General features: G+C 60.3%; 1 protein-coding gene across 2 annotated transcripts; it reads left to right on the top strand.

Annotated features, from left to right (window-relative positions):
* Nucleotides 1–325: 325 nt before the first annotated feature.
* On the top strand, nucleotides 326–15,368 carry DBNL (drebrin like). Of its 2 annotated transcripts, XM_056362838.1 has the most exons (14): nucleotides 326–443; nucleotides 1,441–1,496; nucleotides 3,771–3,883; nucleotides 4,449–4,523; nucleotides 4,808–4,954; nucleotides 6,145–6,222; nucleotides 6,839–6,990; nucleotides 8,135–8,189; nucleotides 8,750–8,824; nucleotides 8,953–9,055; nucleotides 10,427–10,576; nucleotides 12,016–12,122; nucleotides 13,493–13,598; nucleotides 14,201–15,368. In XM_056362838.1, exons 1-14 carry the CDS (start codon nucleotides 361–363, stop codon nucleotides 14,338–14,340), a joined length of 1,440 nt encoding a protein of 479 aa, XP_056218813.1. In that variant the 5' UTR covers nucleotides 326–360; the 3' UTR covers nucleotides 14,341–15,368. The 2 variants fall into 2 exon arrangements, with proteins under 2 accessions (XP_056218813.1, XP_056218815.1); XM_056362840.1 differs by lacking the exon at nucleotides 10,427–10,576.
* The last annotated feature ends 218 nt before the right edge of the window (nucleotides 15,369–15,586 follow it).

Raw genomic sequence — 15,586 nt, 5'->3', positions numbered from 1 at the left:
GGAGGGTCCCCTGGGCCGGGGTCCCGGGGCCGGGCTAGGCGGGTGCCGGGGCCGTGCGGGGGGTGCCCCCGGGAGAGGGGCGTGGCCTGGAGACCAAAGGGCGTGGTATAGCGGATTGGGGGCGTGGCCTGGAGACGGGGCGTGGCTGTTCTGGGGCGGGGTAGTAGGTGGGAGGTCCCAAGGGGGCGGCGCCGGGGGGCGGTGCCGGGGGCGGTGCCGGTAGTGGGGGGCGGTGCCGGTAGTGGGGGGCGGTGCCGGGGGGCGGTACCGGTAGTGCCGGGGGGCGGTGCCGGTAGCGGGGGGCGGTCCCGCGGCGGGCGGGGCGGCGGCGGCGCGGGGCGGGCGGGAGCGGGCGCTGCCATGGCGCTGAACCTCGGCAAGAACGGGCGGGCGCTGCAGGAGGCCTACGGGCGGGTGGTGGCGGCGGGGAGCCCCACCGACTGGTGAGGGGCGGAGGACTCTGCGAGGGGGGGCGGGGTGCCGGGAGGGGGGCTGGAGGGTGGGGGGGGTGGCTGTGGGGGTGTTTGGGGGGGCTCTGGGGGTATATAGGGGGGCTCTAGGGTGTATGGGGAGATGTGGTGGAGTTTGGGGGTCTCTGGGGTGTTGGGGGACCTGTGGGGGTGTATAGGGGGCCTCTGGTATGTTTGGGGGGGCTGTGGGGGTGTTTGGGAGGGGCTCTAGGGTATATGGGGGTCTGTGGGGTGTTAGGGGGGTGTATAGGGAGCTCAGGATCTCTGGGGTGGGAGTCTGGGGTGTAAAGGGAAGGTCGGGGGGGGCGGTAGGAGTGAAACCAGGATGTGTGGGGGTGTCTGGGATGGGGCTGGGGGGCCTGGGGGGTGTTATGGGGGAAGGATTAGGGCTGGGATGGGGTCTGGGGGGGATGTGGTGGAGGGGATCAGTTGGAGGGTGTGGGGGTGTCTGGGGTGAATGGGGGGATCAGGGGTGTGGGGTGCCTGGGGGGGGATGTGGGGTGTGCGGGGGAAGCAGGGGGTGTGGGGGCGGCACACACAAATCAGGGGTGTGGGGCTGTCTGGGAGGGTGCAGGGTCTGGGGAGGGGTCTCAGGGGTGTGGGATGACCTGGGGGCACATGGGGTCTGGGGGGGTGTCAGGGGTGTGGAGTGTCAGGTGGGATCAGGGGTGTGGGGTGTCTGGGGGGACATGGGGTGTCTGGGGAGGTCAGCGCCGTGGGGTGTCTGGTGGGACACGGGGTCTATGGGGGAATCAGGAAGTGCCCAGGATGTGGGGCAGGGGGTGTGGGGGGCCCAAGGGAGCTGTGTGCATGGGGGCACCGGCCGTGCCCCGTGAGTGGGGGGAGGTTTTGGGGGCACGCTGCAGGGAGGGCTGCAGCCGAGGGGAGATGCTGAGGGGCTCTGAGCTTCGAGGTGGGGGCTTCTCCCCCAGCGGGTGAAACCTCCACTTCCCCCCCCTCCCCCCCCCAGGGCCCTTTTCACCTACGAGGGCAACAGCAACGACCTGCGCGTGGCCGGCTGCGGAGGTGAGGGCATGGGGGGCGACCCCCTGCCACCGGGCTGGGGGCTGCGCGGGGGTGTTTGGCTCCGGGGCAGGGGACACCACTTGCTCCCGCGCCTCCTGGGGAAGGGTGGCTTTTTGTGGGGTTTTCTGTAATCCCCGAGCCTGTTCTCAGCCCTGGCACTGGCGAGGGGTGGTCCGGTGGCGGGAGATGGCAGGAGCATGTGGCTGGGAGCGCCGGGGTGCTTGGTGCAGTTTTGGGATGAGGAAAACAGAGAAGGGTCTGGGTGGCAGGTGGGAGCGGCGCGTGTGTGGCTCTGCCTTCTCCTTCCCTTGCATTTTCCTCTTTTCCCAAGGATCCGGAGTCCGGGTCCCTGGACCTCCTTGCAGTCCTGAAGTATTTTAGATCCCAGCCGGCCGCAGCACAAGGTGACAGAGGGACCATGAAGCGCCTCAGGGCTGGCTTCCTCAGCTGGGGCTCCAGCTCGCTGCTGCCCAAGTGCCCTTCCTTCTTTGTTTCCCTGCTCTGTGGGACCTTTTTAATTTTTTTTGTTTTTTAACCCGGCTGCCGATTCCCACACAAATCCTTCTGGGTGCAAAGCTAAAGCTGTTAGAAAGCCGCGCATCCAGGCAGGTTTTTCTGCTCTGCATTCGCACTCCCCCCAGCTCGGCTGTGTTCCCTCACTGGCCGCCCTTCTCCTTTGGGAGCGTTCCTTGGCTGCTGCGGTTGGGTGCTGCGTCCCTGGGCAGGGCAGGGCTCGGCAAAGCCTGTGGTGCCAGGGCCTGTCCGGCTCTTTCCGAGCTGCCGCCGAGGGCCGCGGAGGATGCGCCGGCCTGAGCACGGACCCGCGGCCGCGGGGGCTCTGTGGGGCCGAGACAAGGTGTGCCGCTGTCGAAGCGTGAGGGTCATACGGAAAAGATCTGAGCTTAGGGCTCACGCAGGTGCTGGCTCCTCGGTGAGGTTTAAATTAAAAGCGCCGAGTGGTTCATAGGCTGGAGTCCGCTTGGTTCGGGGCAGCGTGCTGCGGAGCTGGGACCCCCCCGCAGAGCTCCGCTCCTCCCAGTGCTTCCCTTGTGTCCCTCCATGCCCGCGTTAAACACTGACCCGGTGCCTGGCGAGGGCTCCCAGCAGCTGACCAGCTTCGGGCTTCCAGCCTGAAACTTTTCTGCTTGCCGGGCTTGGAAACCATGGTGCCAAATTTAGAGCCGAAACGTAAATATTTAATAGTGGAGAAGAAAACAATCTCGGGTCCTGCTGCAGTGCGGAGCACAGTGGGCTGGGCTGTGCCGTCGCCGGGTGTAAGCAGTAGCTTGTTTTCCACTTTTCAGGGGTCAGGCAAACCGAAGTAGGAGGAATTGTGGTCTGTGGGAATTTTTTTTAAATGAGAGCACATGTTTTTGCCTTTTTCCTCCTTTTCTGGTAGTTTTTTGGCATGCAGTTCTCGCGGGAGCGACGCTGCAGTTCGTGGGGCAGCACAGCACTTTCCATCGCTCGCCCGCCTTGCACAGACCCTCTGCTGAGCCTTCCTCCGCACAGAGCTGGGCTCCCCTCTCCTCCTCCTCCTCCTCTCATGGCTGGCAGCATCCCCTGCAGAGACCTGCCTGGCGGGGCCCTGAGGGTTCGGCACCGTGAGGAGAGCGCGAGGGCAGCAGTTCCCTCCCGCGGCTGGTGACGGTGACCGGTGACCGTACCCCGTGCCAGCCTCTTGCTGTCATTTCTGCTTCCCATGTGATGAAGCGGGGCTCGTTGCAGCCGCCGGCGGACCTGGAATGTGGGACGGGAACAAGGCGTAGCCGGTTCTTGGGACTTTTCTGAGCTTCGTTGCATTGGTGACGGGCAGCGGAGATCTCACCGGAGACCTCACGGTGCTGTTCTGTGTAGGAGCATGTGGGCAGAGCGTGCGGCTGCCTGCGCTGGCTAAAGCCTTTAGTTAGTCGGGGGCACGTGAGCATCTCCCTGCCCTGGCGTCACTTGCCTTGTGTTACGGAGCCGGGTCTTTCCGTACATGGGTTTGTGCTTGTTGCAGTGAAGCTCTGAGGAAGAGGAGCTCTGGCAGCGAAGGCTGCTCGGAGCAGGGGCACTGGGGAGAGCGGGCTGAGGGTCGGCTCCTGTGCAGCCGAGCAGGTAATGGGAGAGCTGGGCTAAGCACGAGGGGTCTGAAACGCTTTTGGTGCAGGACAGCTCCAAGTCTAACAGGAATAACCTCCAGCAGGCTGTAGCCTCCACAGGCTCAGCCGTTCCCACCACGTGTACGTGACCTGCTTGTCTTAACGCCCTCTCCTTTCTCTCCTGGGGCAGATGGGGGCCTGGAGGAGATGGTGGAGGAGCTCAACAGCGGGAAGGTGATGTATGCCTTCTGCAGGGTGAAGGATCCCAACTCTGGCCTGCCCAAATACGTCCTCATCAACTGGGTGAGTGGGGCAGACCTCCGCCTTTCCGGAGAGAGACCTGGTGCAGATAAATCCCTGTTTCTCCCCTCAATTCTCTCCAGAACTTCAGTTGCCCAGTGCTCAGCAGCCAGCACTGGGGTGGGGGATCCCCCCCACCAAGCTGCAGCGCCGAGGACGTACTGTGCCCACTGCTGTGGGTGCATGGTGCAGACCCCATGGACACAGGCGAACACGCTGGGAGGACTCGCTTCCCCATTGTGTCTTTGGCCGTGTGGCTCGCTCCACTGGCAGCGACGCTGCTGGCAAACGGCTCCAAACCCATCAGGGATGGGTTGAATGAGGCGCTTGAGGTTCAGCAGGAGCTGGGAGCCCTCGTGGTGTGGCTGTTGTCCCTGGGCAGGAGGCTCGCCGTGACCCGCTGGGCAGTGCTTGCTGCAGAGCAGGCTGTTTTCCACGCAGCGAGCTCTGGGGAGCCCTCGCCGTGGCCGGTGTGGATGTTTTGCAGGCTTAGATCAAGGTGCTGCCGCTATAAAACCAGCCTGGGGTGGGACTCTGCTAAGCAGGTGCCGGTGGTTTCTCTTTGCAGACTGGCGAGGGCGTGAATGACGTGAGGAAAGGAGCCTGTGCCAACCACGTCAGCACCGTAGCCAACTTCCTAAAGGTCTGGTCCTCTTTTAATGGCATCTTCCCCGTACCAGTGGGCACTGGGCTGGGTGTCCCCAGCCACGGGGACCCTGCACCCTGCCCTTTGGGGGCTGTTTGCGGGCGGGATGGTGGCCAGGAGAGCCTGGGAGTGCTCGATACCGGCTGCGCTTCCCTACCTGAGCCCTTTTCCTTCCCTTGGGAGCTCCGGGAGCGTGGGCAGGACCTGTCAAAGCAGCGTGGTGGGTTTAGTGGCTTCTGGAGTCACCCCCTCACTCCTGTGCTGGCTTTCTCCCTGCTCAGGGGGCTCATGTCACCATCAACGCTCGTGCGGAGGAGGATGTGGAGCCCGAGCTCATCATGGAGAAGGTCGCCAAGGCCTCTGGGGCCAACTACAACTTCCACAAGGAGAGCAGCAAGTTCCAGGACTCAGGCCCTCAGGCTCCCGTGGTGAGTGGGCTCCGTGGGGGCTTCCTGGTCCCTCTGGGCTTGCAGTTGGGCAGAGGCTGGGTCCACTGTCACGCTGCGGTGGAAGGGGCTCCCTGTGCTCTGCTGTGCTGGCGGTGGAAGCGCTGATGATTTTACCCAGGGCTGGTTCCTCTTGGGCTTGTTGCAGGATGGATCAGGACACGAGCATGGGATGGTGGCACAGGCGAGATGTCCTTGTGGCAAGCAGAAAGCCTAAGCTCTCCTCTCTGTAGACCCAGCCATGATTTTAAGCAGGACTGGTTCCCCTCAGCTCTATTCAAGTTTTTAGAGACACAAAATCTCCAGCTTTTAAAATTTGCAGAGTATCTGCGAGGCTGGGGGCTCCTCCAAAGCTGTGGCGCAGCCGAGGGACAGGGAAGGTGTCAGTGCAGGAGCATTTTGACCTGCTTGCAAAGGAAAACTGAGGCTTCCCGCGGTGCTGTGAGGTGTTGAGGCCAGAGATCTCAGTGGCTTCCTTTCTGTCTGCATGGAAACGTTCTGTGGGCAGGTGTCTTAACACCCCCCTCCTCAAGCAAGTGAGGTTTCTCAGCTGCACAAGGGAGAAGCTCAGCTGCACGTGCTCTCCGATTCTGAATCGCTTGACCCCGCTCCGGGACATGGGTGAGGAGCAAACCGGAGCTTTGCAGGACCCTCACTTGTCCCTCGGCGCCGTGCTGGTGCGGCAGTGCCACGTTCCTGTGTGTCCTGGTCACTTATTTGCTGGCTGCTCCAGTCTGGGCTCTGCGGGCGACCTGATTTTTGCTTGGGGGATGATGAAAACCGGGGTGGAAGTCCCCATTTCTGGTGACAGGCACATGGCTGGGCCACGGCCAGCCCTGCTTTAAAGCCTGGGGCAAAGCGTCAGGCTGCAGTAACTTGTAAAGAGTCACAGACTGTGCTGAACACGGCATCGTGCTGGTTTTGCTGTTGCATTCTATCACAAAGTGTCTAGTTTTTCTTTATGCTGAATATCTTCCCTTGACCCTTTCACCCAGCCTGCTGGCCCTTGGTGTTGTGGGGCTGCCAGGGGAAGGCAAAGAGGGGCTGGCCAGTCCCGTAGCAGCAGGAGAAAGCTGCCAGAAAGCTTCCAGGACAAATTTCTGCAGAGAAATGCAAAAATGGTGATTGCTTACGGACTGCTGCTCACCTGTGCCGCCTTCTGCCTCCTTCAGGGCTCCGTCTACCAGAAGACAAATGCAATATCCGAAATCAAGAGAGTCAATAAGGATAATTTCTGGGCCAAAGCCGAGGTGAGTGTTGCCACTTCTCTTCAGCAGCCAGGCGTAAGCAGGACGAGGCGTTTGGATTTAGCCGGAGATTTCTCTCCGTCTGCATCCCCCCTCTGTAACGTGGGCTCCCCTGCCCAGAGTCAGGGATCCAGACCTCGAGCGGGTGGGGAGCTGGGCTGGCTCCAGGGGTCCTGCTGCCTCGGGCTGCCAGGGGAGGACGAAATCAGCCTTGGAAGAGCAAGATGCTTTTCATCTCATCTTAATTTGGGCTCAGGGCCGCTGGAGCAGGTGCATGGGGAGACTGCTGGGCTGCAACCCCGTTCCCAGTGGATGGCAAACTCGGGGTTTTTTTTTTTGGGGGGGGGGGGAGCTGTTTTTTGACCTTTCTGAAGGCAGCTCTCCCAGGCGGAACAGCAGGGTGAGCCTGCTCTGTATTTGCTTCCTGTTCAGGTTGCTTGCAGCAGGGTTTTACAGCGGTTTAGCAATAGTGTGTGAAGCTTCAGGCTGCGGAAGTGTCGCAGGCACCGCGGGAGCTGCCAGGGGATCCACCGTGCCAGCTGGTGGCATGGTGCAGCGTGCAGGGACCTGGGGGGGGTCTCGGAGCTAAACCCACCACTTGACTCTCGTCTTCCATTAGAAAGATGAAGAAAACCGCCGGCTGGAGGAGAAAAGGAGAGCAGAGGAGGAGCGGCAGCGGCTAGAGAGAGAGCGTCGAGAGCGGGAGCTGCAGGAAGCAGCTGGGCGAGAACAGAGATATAAAGCCAGATCAAATGAAATCGAAGCCCAAAAGTGAGTCCCTGCTGCTGGCAGGTGCTTGTGACGATGCCTGGAGCCCATCCCGCTCTTTGGGATCTCTCAGCTTGCTCTCGGTGGTCTGTGCGCCCTGGGCACCGCCTCTTCCAGGCTGCTGCCCCTGTGCTGACGGTGGAGCGGTGGAGCGTTGTTCCGCAGCGGGGGCAGGTTTTGCCTGTGCGTTCTCTGCTGCTGCAGTCACTGCAATCACTGCAATCCCAGGAAACCTCCTTCGAGGTAGCGCATGTGGCGGGGATCGGCCTCAGCTTGCGCTGGGACAGGCTCAGCCCAGCCACCCCTGCAGGGCACGGCCCTCGGGCACCATCATCCACGGGTCCCATCCTGACAGCTGCTGTGCGGTCCGAGCATCGGTCTGCACGTGCCGACGTGTCAATGTGTTGCATTTGCTTTTGCTCACCTTCCTGGAGCGGTGGCGAAGGTTTGGCCCAGCTGATTGGGCTAGCCTGTGGGCTCCTCCAGCTGGGGGTCCCCCAGCAAGCCCCTGCAGTGGGGAGAGCATCTTCTCCCTGGCTGAAGCACTGTTTATCCAGCACCACCTGTGGGTCTTCCTGCCTGTGGATCCTGCCCCAGCACCGGGTGCCCCGCTAGTGTCACCAAAACCTGCGGCTGCGGGACGGGGGTCCGCAGGGTGCCAGCAGGCTGGGTTGGGTGGTGGAGGGCTCTGAGCTCTGCACAGAGGAGGTGGCATGTGCCAGACGGCCATTGTGCTCCATCTGCTGATTTCCTTCCTCTCTGAGCCTGGCGTGACCCCAGGGAGCCTTCTTGGCGGTGGAGCCGGCTCCCGCGGGCACTGCCTTCCTGTTCTGAGCCTCGATGGGGAAGTCTGTCTCACCCGTCCGTGCTGGTGATTTTGTCTGTGCCCTGAAGGAAGAGGCTTCCCCGGTTTTGTCCTGCTATTTGAAGCAGCTTCTGCTGCTCTGCTCCTCTCTGCTTGCTGTTCCCCCTGCACGGCTCGGAGGGTGGCCTGTGGCTCCCCACCTGGCCCCAGAAATGGGAAAATGTCCTGCCTTTGGTCTTCCCTGTGCGGCTGCAGCAGGGTGAGGTCCCAGAGCAGCCCTGTGCAGAGCAAACCACTCACCCTGCCTGTTCATTAACCCCGATTTGTCGTTTGTCACCGCAGGAGGCTCCAGCAGCAGCAGGAGGCAGAGAACAGGGACAAGGAGCAGCAGCAATGGGTGAGCTTCAGCATTGTCCCCATGGCGAGGTCTCATCACACATCCTCTCAATGGAGGGGGCAGGGTGCCACAGTGCAGAGGTGGAGGGTGGTGGAGGAGCTCCCTGGGCACTGCTGTGGTGGGTGGGGGGCATGGAAAGACCCATGGACACCCTCTGGCAGGAGAGGTGCCACAGGCTGGTCCTCCAGGTCTCTTGCTCCATCCCTGATTTCGCTGGATGGGCTTCGGTTTCGTTGGATCTGGCTTTACATCTCTGCTCACGCTGGCTGCGTGCTCCCGACAGCTGGTCCGGCCGCAGCCTTGGGGAAAGCAGAGTTTAAAACTCTCTGAGCCTGGGGACTCTGGAGGGAACTTAAGTCCTTATCCTCAGACTGGCAAAGCTCCTGCATCTCCCAGATCCAGGGGGTTTCCTCCTCATGCACCCTCCATCGCCGTGGCTGGTCCTTGTTCCCATTTCTCCTGTCCTGGGGGCTGGCTGGGGAAGCGGGGGTCTCGCTGGGGAAGGCGGGCGCTGGCTTGGTGCCCACCCAGGCTGTAGCAGACCCTTTCTTGTGCCACAGAGGGAGCAAGCTGAGGAGTACGAGGCCAGGCAGCGGAAGGGCTTCAAGAGAAGTGAGTCGGTGGAGAAAGCCCAGGTACGCCGCCAGGAGCCTGAGCGCGTTGCTGGGGGGCTGCGGTGGCTCGGCTCTCCCCCTCGTGCTGCTCCCTGTCTCAGGGCTGTGGCGCCTTGACCGCGGGGTCTGCGCCCCCTTCGCCTTCGCAGGAGGCCGCGTCACTGATAGCGCAGAGGGCGGTGAACCCCCGCGACATCTTCAAGCAGAGGGAGAAGTCGATGCCGGCGGACGCGGTGGCGGCCTCCCAGCCAGGTACGGCGGGGTACGGCGCTGGGCCGGGGCGGGCAGCATGGGGCAGTTCCTGGCCCTGCACCGGGTCGCTCTGTGGGTGCTGCGATGGGGGAGCGTGGTTGGGAGGGGGGTGTCACCCATGAGGCCACCGTCCCGCCCAGCACGGGCAGCTGTCATCACACCCTGCGCTCTCCGCCATGGGCAGAGCGATGTCTCTTGCCTGGCTTGTGTGGTTTGCTGTGGCACAGCTCTCGCTGCCGGCTGTGCCAGCTTTCAGCAGCTGAGGTGGAAATTTTCTATACTTTGACACCACTTCTGATGCTTAAACTTTATTTTTTAAATGAAAAATAAATATTTTAATGCCAGGAAAGCACCACTGTTGGAATCTATCCCGTTGGTTCCACCTGATATTTTCTTTTCACTGGCTGAACCAAGCAGGAGTGCGTCCCTTAGAACAGACCAGTCTGATCTATCGGACAGAAACCAGGAAGCTGTGAAAACCAAAGCTGAAAGTGGCCAAGGAAGTCGCTGAGAGCACGTGACATCCTCCGCAGTCGGTGCAGCCTTCTTGAAAGTGCCTTGAATTAATTTGCAATAAGCACTTTTATTTTGTGATATGAGGGCAAACGCACTTGCTTTAGGTAGGCAAGCCATCAGTGGGACAGGATGGAATGCCGCGGCGGGGGGGTGGGGGTGGAAATGTCTTTCTTGCTATTTAAATGTCACAGAGGGCGGCTGATTGCTGAGGGTGAGAAATCTCTCGGGATTTCCCTCGTTAGTATTCGGTGTTTTTCAATGGAGGAAAGGAAGACAAATGCCCTGGCACTGGTAAAAGCCAGTGAGCTTGGTGCTTACTCACTGCCGTGCTGGGGCAGGGCTCGCCTACCGCTCCTGCTTGGCTTTTGTTTGCATTCAGAAGCATAGATGGGGGAGATAACGGCCGATGGTTACCTCCTGCCAAGGAAAGTGCGCTGGCTTAGAAGACTGGGAGCAACCAGTCTGAGTTGTACCCCTCCCAGCTGCTGATCCTAACAATGTCTGCGAAATTCAGGGTGCTCCAGAAATTCAGGGTGCTCCAGAAACTGCCGCGGAGAGTCGGACCCGGGTGAATGGTGGCCTCCAGCTACTCTTCCTCCCCCAAAATATATCTCTCTGGTTTTTCCCTTGGCTGCAGCTACTGCTGTAACCAGTAGACAAACTTGTTTTTTGTAACCAGGATTAGAGCTGGAAAATCCTGCTTAGGAGGAGGACTGAGCCACGGGCTCCTAAGGCAAAAAGCGTCTGGCAACACCCTTTGGTGGCTGACTCCTGGGGAGCCATGGAGCTGTCACCTGGAGCATGGAAGCCTTGATGCCTGCCTGGCTCCTGCAGCGCATTTCACTCCTTTTCCAGGCAAACTTCGCAGCCCTTTCCTGCAGAAGGAGGTGAACTCTGTGCCGAGTCCTGCCTCCCCGGTCTCTCCTGCCCGGGATGCTGCCCCAGCCTCCTTCACCCCCTCCTCTGCTTGGGGGATGCCTCCAGCTTCCCTGGTACCCGCAGCAGGTGTGTGGCTTTGCTTCCTCACCTAACCAAAGCTTTTCACCTCGCCTCTCCAAAGAGATCCCCAAAACTGGGCATGCTGAGGTTAGGTTCCGAGTGTCTTTTGTTTTTCCATGCCTTGGCAGAACATGTGTGGATCTTTAGGTCAGAAACCTACAGCGATGTCTTTGGCCGTGGCAGGGGTGGCAGGGGCTGAGCGTGGTGCTGAGGCCGTGGTGCTGAGGCCAGGAAAGGTGGCTGGTTGTTGCTGCCTGGTGCAGAGGTCCCTTGTTTCCTCCTCAGGCTCAGCAGACGGTTCAGCAGCTGAGGGGATGAGGAAATCTCCTGGCTGAAAGGCTGACATTCAGCTGCGTGCACCCCCAGAGCCCCCTCCAGACCTCCTGCTGCAGGGGCTTTGAGGTTTGCACACAGACCTTTCCAAAATGCCTTTGAGACCCAGCAAAGAGGGCTTTTTACCCCCACGCAGTGATTTCCCTCTGGGCAGCAGCCAGCTCTAGCAGTTAGAGCTGTTTTGCCATCCCAGTAAAGACCAGAGGATCCGCGCGTGCCGTGGTGCAGGGCTCCCCCTGCCCAGGCATCGCTGCCCTGGCTGGGGTGGCACGGCAGGGACCGTGGTGGGATGCTCTGTCTCCTTTCGGGTGGTTTGGGTGGGAGGAGGGCTGGCAGTATCCAGAAGGTTTTCCCATGTGCCATGGGTGGCACGGAGGTGTTGCTTTGTCCTTGAAGGGCTGTGTCATTTCACATCCCTGCTGGCTTGTCCCCGGCTCTCCAGGCTGCTTGCTGCCCTGTCCCAAGGCTGCCCCACAGCTTTGCTTCAGGAAGGTGGGCGCTGGCAGACAGCCCCCAAGCTGCCACTTCCCTGCTTCCCAAGTAAGTCAGAATTTACCTGGTCACAACCAAACCCTTTGAGCAATTGAGTTCAGCAAAATGCTTCAGCCAGAAATAGGTTTTCTTTGGTGGAGCAGAACCAGCCGTTGTTTCAGAGCGACTTGTTACGCTTTCACTCCCGTCCACCCCAGGGACTTGGTGGGGCAGGAGTGAGCAGGGGGCCAGCAAGGCTGAGCTCCAGCGGTCCCCCGGCTACAGTCACTGCTAGACGCTGCTCTTGGCCGTGGCCTCTGCACCAACCCTTCCCCATCAGGTTTGGTGTTCACCGCAAGGAGCAGCCTGGAAACAGTTCATCTTGAGCAAGAATATTCCTTTCCACATCAGAGATCCCGACTCTCTCCCTTGTCCTTTTCATCGCTCCCGAACCCCCTGCTCACCCCGTGACTGGGTTTGTGCCTGCTGGACCCATCCCCTCGGCAGGACAGGAGACCCGGAGCGTGTCCATGCTAGACGTTTGGTGGCACCTCAGCCTGGAGCAGCAGCCAGACAAGCGAGGGGACAGGAGGAGGTTCAGGTGACTGATGTCGTGGTGAGATGCCATGTTTCTGTTGCAGGACAAGACTCCGGGTACAACTCAAGCATCGCAGCTTCCCACGTGGAAGAGGCAAATCTGTATGAGGAGCCGCCGGACCCCTCGGCCATCTATGAAGAACCCCCTCAGGTTGGTGCATGGGAGAGGACAGAGGACCCTGGAGTGACAAGGGCACCTGAGAGCTGGCCAGGATCCTCCTGCGACAGAGGGTGGCTTGGTCTCAGCTTTTAGGATGAGCCTGGAACCCTCGTACGAGTGTCTCTGTGGGTGCAAGCATCCTCCGGCGCTCCCAGCTGCCTGGGCTAAAACCTGTAGCAAGCTGAGAAATCCCGGAGTTCTCGCCGCGCTCAGGTCACATCCACATGGCTGGGGGTGCTGTGTCCCTTCGCAGCGCTGACAGCGAGAGGTGCTGGTGCTGAGCCCCCGTGTCACCCATCCCACAGCCTGAGTCCGCTCCAGCTGGTGGCACTGCCCCGTCCCTGGAGCCCTGGGAGGTGGGGGTGGGGGGAGTGGGGGACACACGCTCTTGTCAGCCCCTTTGCCAAAGTGCTTTCGCCTCCTGCTGCTTCGCAGGTCCCAAACCAGCGGAGCTGACAAAGCCCAGCTATTCTTGGCATGCTCTGTCAGATTCTCCAGTGTCTAATAGTGGGGTTGTGTCACGCTGCAGTGTTGCCCTTGGAGATGTCGTGGCTGTTTGGTTCCCTTTCCTCTGTTCCTCCATCTTCCCTCCCACCCCCTGCTCACAAAACCATAAGCGTTTCAAACACACTTAATTTTCTCATTCTTGAATTTGTCTGGAAGTGTCCAGCTGGTTCAAGAGGAGCAGGAGAGGGGCTGAGTGGTTGCCTCAGCCTTCCTCTGCAAAAGAAAAGAAAAAAAAAAAAAAAAAAAAGAAAAGAAAAAAAGAAAGAAAGTAAAGAGCCACCAGCTCAGGTCTCAAAATAGCAAAGAGAAACGCTTGGGGATCCAGGCTTGGAGCTGGTCCAGCTTCACCAGACTTAAATGTGGGGGTGCTGAGCCGCTCTCTGCAGCAGGGGTCCTGAGGGATGCGGATCCGCTCCCAGAGGGGCTGTCTGCTGCCGGCCTTTGTTCCCTCGGTGCGCGGCTGGCTCGCATGCTGTCTCCTCTCTCCTGGCAGGGACGCGTGGCGTGACATTCCCAGAGCCACTTTTTTATCCCGGGGGGCATCTGGGGTCTCCTGCATGCGATGCTCTGAGGCTCGTGGGGCTGATCTGAATCTCTGGGTGTTGCACGGTGTTGGACTCCTCCCCTCCCACCGTTTTCTCTTGCAATTCCCGGTGGGCATCACCTCCTGGTCTGCCCGGGAAGCCAAGCAGGGCCGTGAGAAGCGGAGCAGGGCGATGTGCACCCCATGTGCCGGGCATTGGGGTGGCGAGCCCCCCGGCTGCAGACCCTTGCAGTGCCTGTTGAAGCACGAGCTGCCCGGCACTGCACCGTTCACGCCGGTAACTCCTTTCGTGCCTCTCTCCTTCCCGAAGGGACACGTTGACGATGCCAAATACGACTACGCCGTTGAGTACCAGCAGCCGCCGGACCTGACTGGGAAGGGGCTGTGTGCCCGGGCGCTCTACGACTATCAGGCTGGTAAGAGCTGCAGGGCTCGGGCTTTGCCTCTGAACTGGGGGGGGGCTTTGCTGGGCCCAGTCTGTTCCCAGAGAGCCAGACTGGAGACACCACCCACCACACTGGGCGTTCCCACGGCTGTGCACTGGGTAAAGCGTCTTCCACCCAAATCAGAGCTGGAAAAGCAAGCAAAGGGAGCTGTTGGCCTCTGGTTTTTTTCCTCTAACATCTGTTCGCGCTTGCCTCCCTGTCTTCCCTCCCCTGCCTCCTGCCTCAGAGCCTGTTTTACCCAGATATTCATGTTATAATTTACCGACCCCCGGCCTTTCGCAACAGCAGTGGGGCTGGGCCGCCCTCGCTGCCTCCGGCCGTAGGAGCACGGCTGTGCTGGGGAGGTGGCTCGCAAGGGGTTTGGCTGCAGCAGCGCACGGCCCCAGGGAAACTGAGTCACGGACCCCTTCCTTTAAGCAAAGGGGTGTCTGTCAGGGGGGCTGCGTGCCTGGCACAGTGTGTCCCTGCAGGAGGGTCGTCCGAGGCAGGGGGGGACTCCCAGCCTCTCTGGCTGTGCCGGGCAGGGGGGTCGGGTTGGTTTTAACCCCCTCCCTCACTCTGTCTCATTCCAGCTGATGACACCGAGATCTCATTTGATCCGGAGAACATCATCACCAACATCGAGATGATCGACGAAGGCTGGTGGCGCGGCTATGGTCCCGATGGCCACTTTGGCATGTTCCCTGCCAATTATGTGGAACTGATAGAGTAAGGGGGCTGGCAGGGGCTGCAGGGACCAGAGCTGCTCCATCCCCCTGGGAGTGTTTGACTCCTGCCTGATTCTTCCAAACGCTGTGTGGCTTTTATTTTATTTTATTTTTTTTTTTCCTCTCCAAGTGAAGTGCCATTGCCCTGCGCCCTCGCAGCAGGGCTGACCCAGGCACTGCTCCTCTCTGCCCTCTCCCATCCCCCATAGCTGGCCCTTGGTTGGGATGAAGGGTCCCATCCCATCCTGAGCCCCTGCAGTGCTGATCTCCCCCTCCTCCCTCTGGTTTGGAGTGTGAATTCTCTTTCAGGACTGAAGGAGGGGATGACTAATCCCTTATGGGGCATTTTCAGGGAACAAGTTGCCTCTCCCCCCATGCTCCCTCTGAGCCCGTGGCCACGATGCAGATACCGCTTTCCCCATTTTGGCTCACTGACAAAGCTCACTGTGCTGATTTTAGCATCTCACAGGGTGTGACAGCACCAAGAGAGCCAAAACTTGGCTCCGCGGCGTTGCCATCCCCACCCTGAGCATCCCAGAGCTGACACCAGGGCTGTCCCAGGTGTCCCAGTGTCTTCCTCTCTGCTGTGCCCACCGGAGGGGTTTCCTCTGCCCTTCCCTCTCCCCAAACCATGCTTTGGGAATGTAAATCATGGGTGAGCAAGCTCCCCTGCAGAGGAGATCCAGCGAGGCCAAAGTGGGTGGTTTGAGTTAATTTTTCAGCAAAACCTGTGAGCATGGGATCCCTCCCCTCCTCCGTCACCCCAAATTCACTGTGAACAAGGAAGAGCCCAGCCCAGCTGCCACCTTCCCCGTGTTGTTTCTTCCCTCGGTGTTGCTTTAGAAGTAGAAGGAGAGGATGGGGTTTGGAGGTGCCGAGGGTCCCGGCTCGCCCACCCCTCCGACAGCACTGGGGGATGCAGCAGCTCCCCTGAGCCTGTTCCCCTGGGTCCTGTGGGCTCCTTCCCCACTGCTCACTCCTCCCGTTCCCTCCCTGTCCCTCCCAGCAACAATAAAGGGCTTTTCTTTGGTGATGGATGCAGCAGGATCGGTGCAGTCCTGGGCAGGAATTGGGGTGAAATGCCAGTGTGTTGGCACGGGGCCGGGCAGAGCTCATGCATTCCTGATGTCAGCTGTGAGCGCTAACGAGAAATCTTTTAATAAGGCAAAGCCGAGCTGTGTGGGGGAATCACCACGTGTTTTTGCAACAGGTCACTGTGACCAGGCTCGTGCTCCAGAGAGGGGGAAGGAA

The sequence above is a fragment of the Falco biarmicus genome, chromosome 18 (assembly GCF_023638135.1).
Source record: "Falco biarmicus isolate bFalBia1 chromosome 18, bFalBia1.pri, whole genome shotgun sequence".
NCBI lineage: Eukaryota > Metazoa > Chordata > Aves > Falconiformes > Falconidae > Falco > Falco biarmicus.
This window is presented reverse-complemented; position numbering and strand designations above follow the sequence as displayed.

What these genes read in the sequence shown, in the direction of transcription:
- DBNL (XM_056362838.1), top strand. Translation starts at nt 361, where the DNA reads ATGGCGCTGAACCTCGGCAAGAACGGGCGGGCGCTGCAGGAGGCCTAC. An exon ending in GCGGGGAGCCCCACCGACTG is followed by an intron (nt 444 to 1,440) that starts GTGAGGGGCGGA and finishes TCCCCCCCCCAG; the next exon opens with GGCCCTTTTCACCTACGAGG. An exon ending in TTCCCTGGTACCCGCAGCAG is followed by an intron (nt 10,577 to 12,015) that starts GTGTGTGGCTTT and finishes TTTCTGTTGCAG; the next exon opens with GACAAGACTCCGGGTACAAC.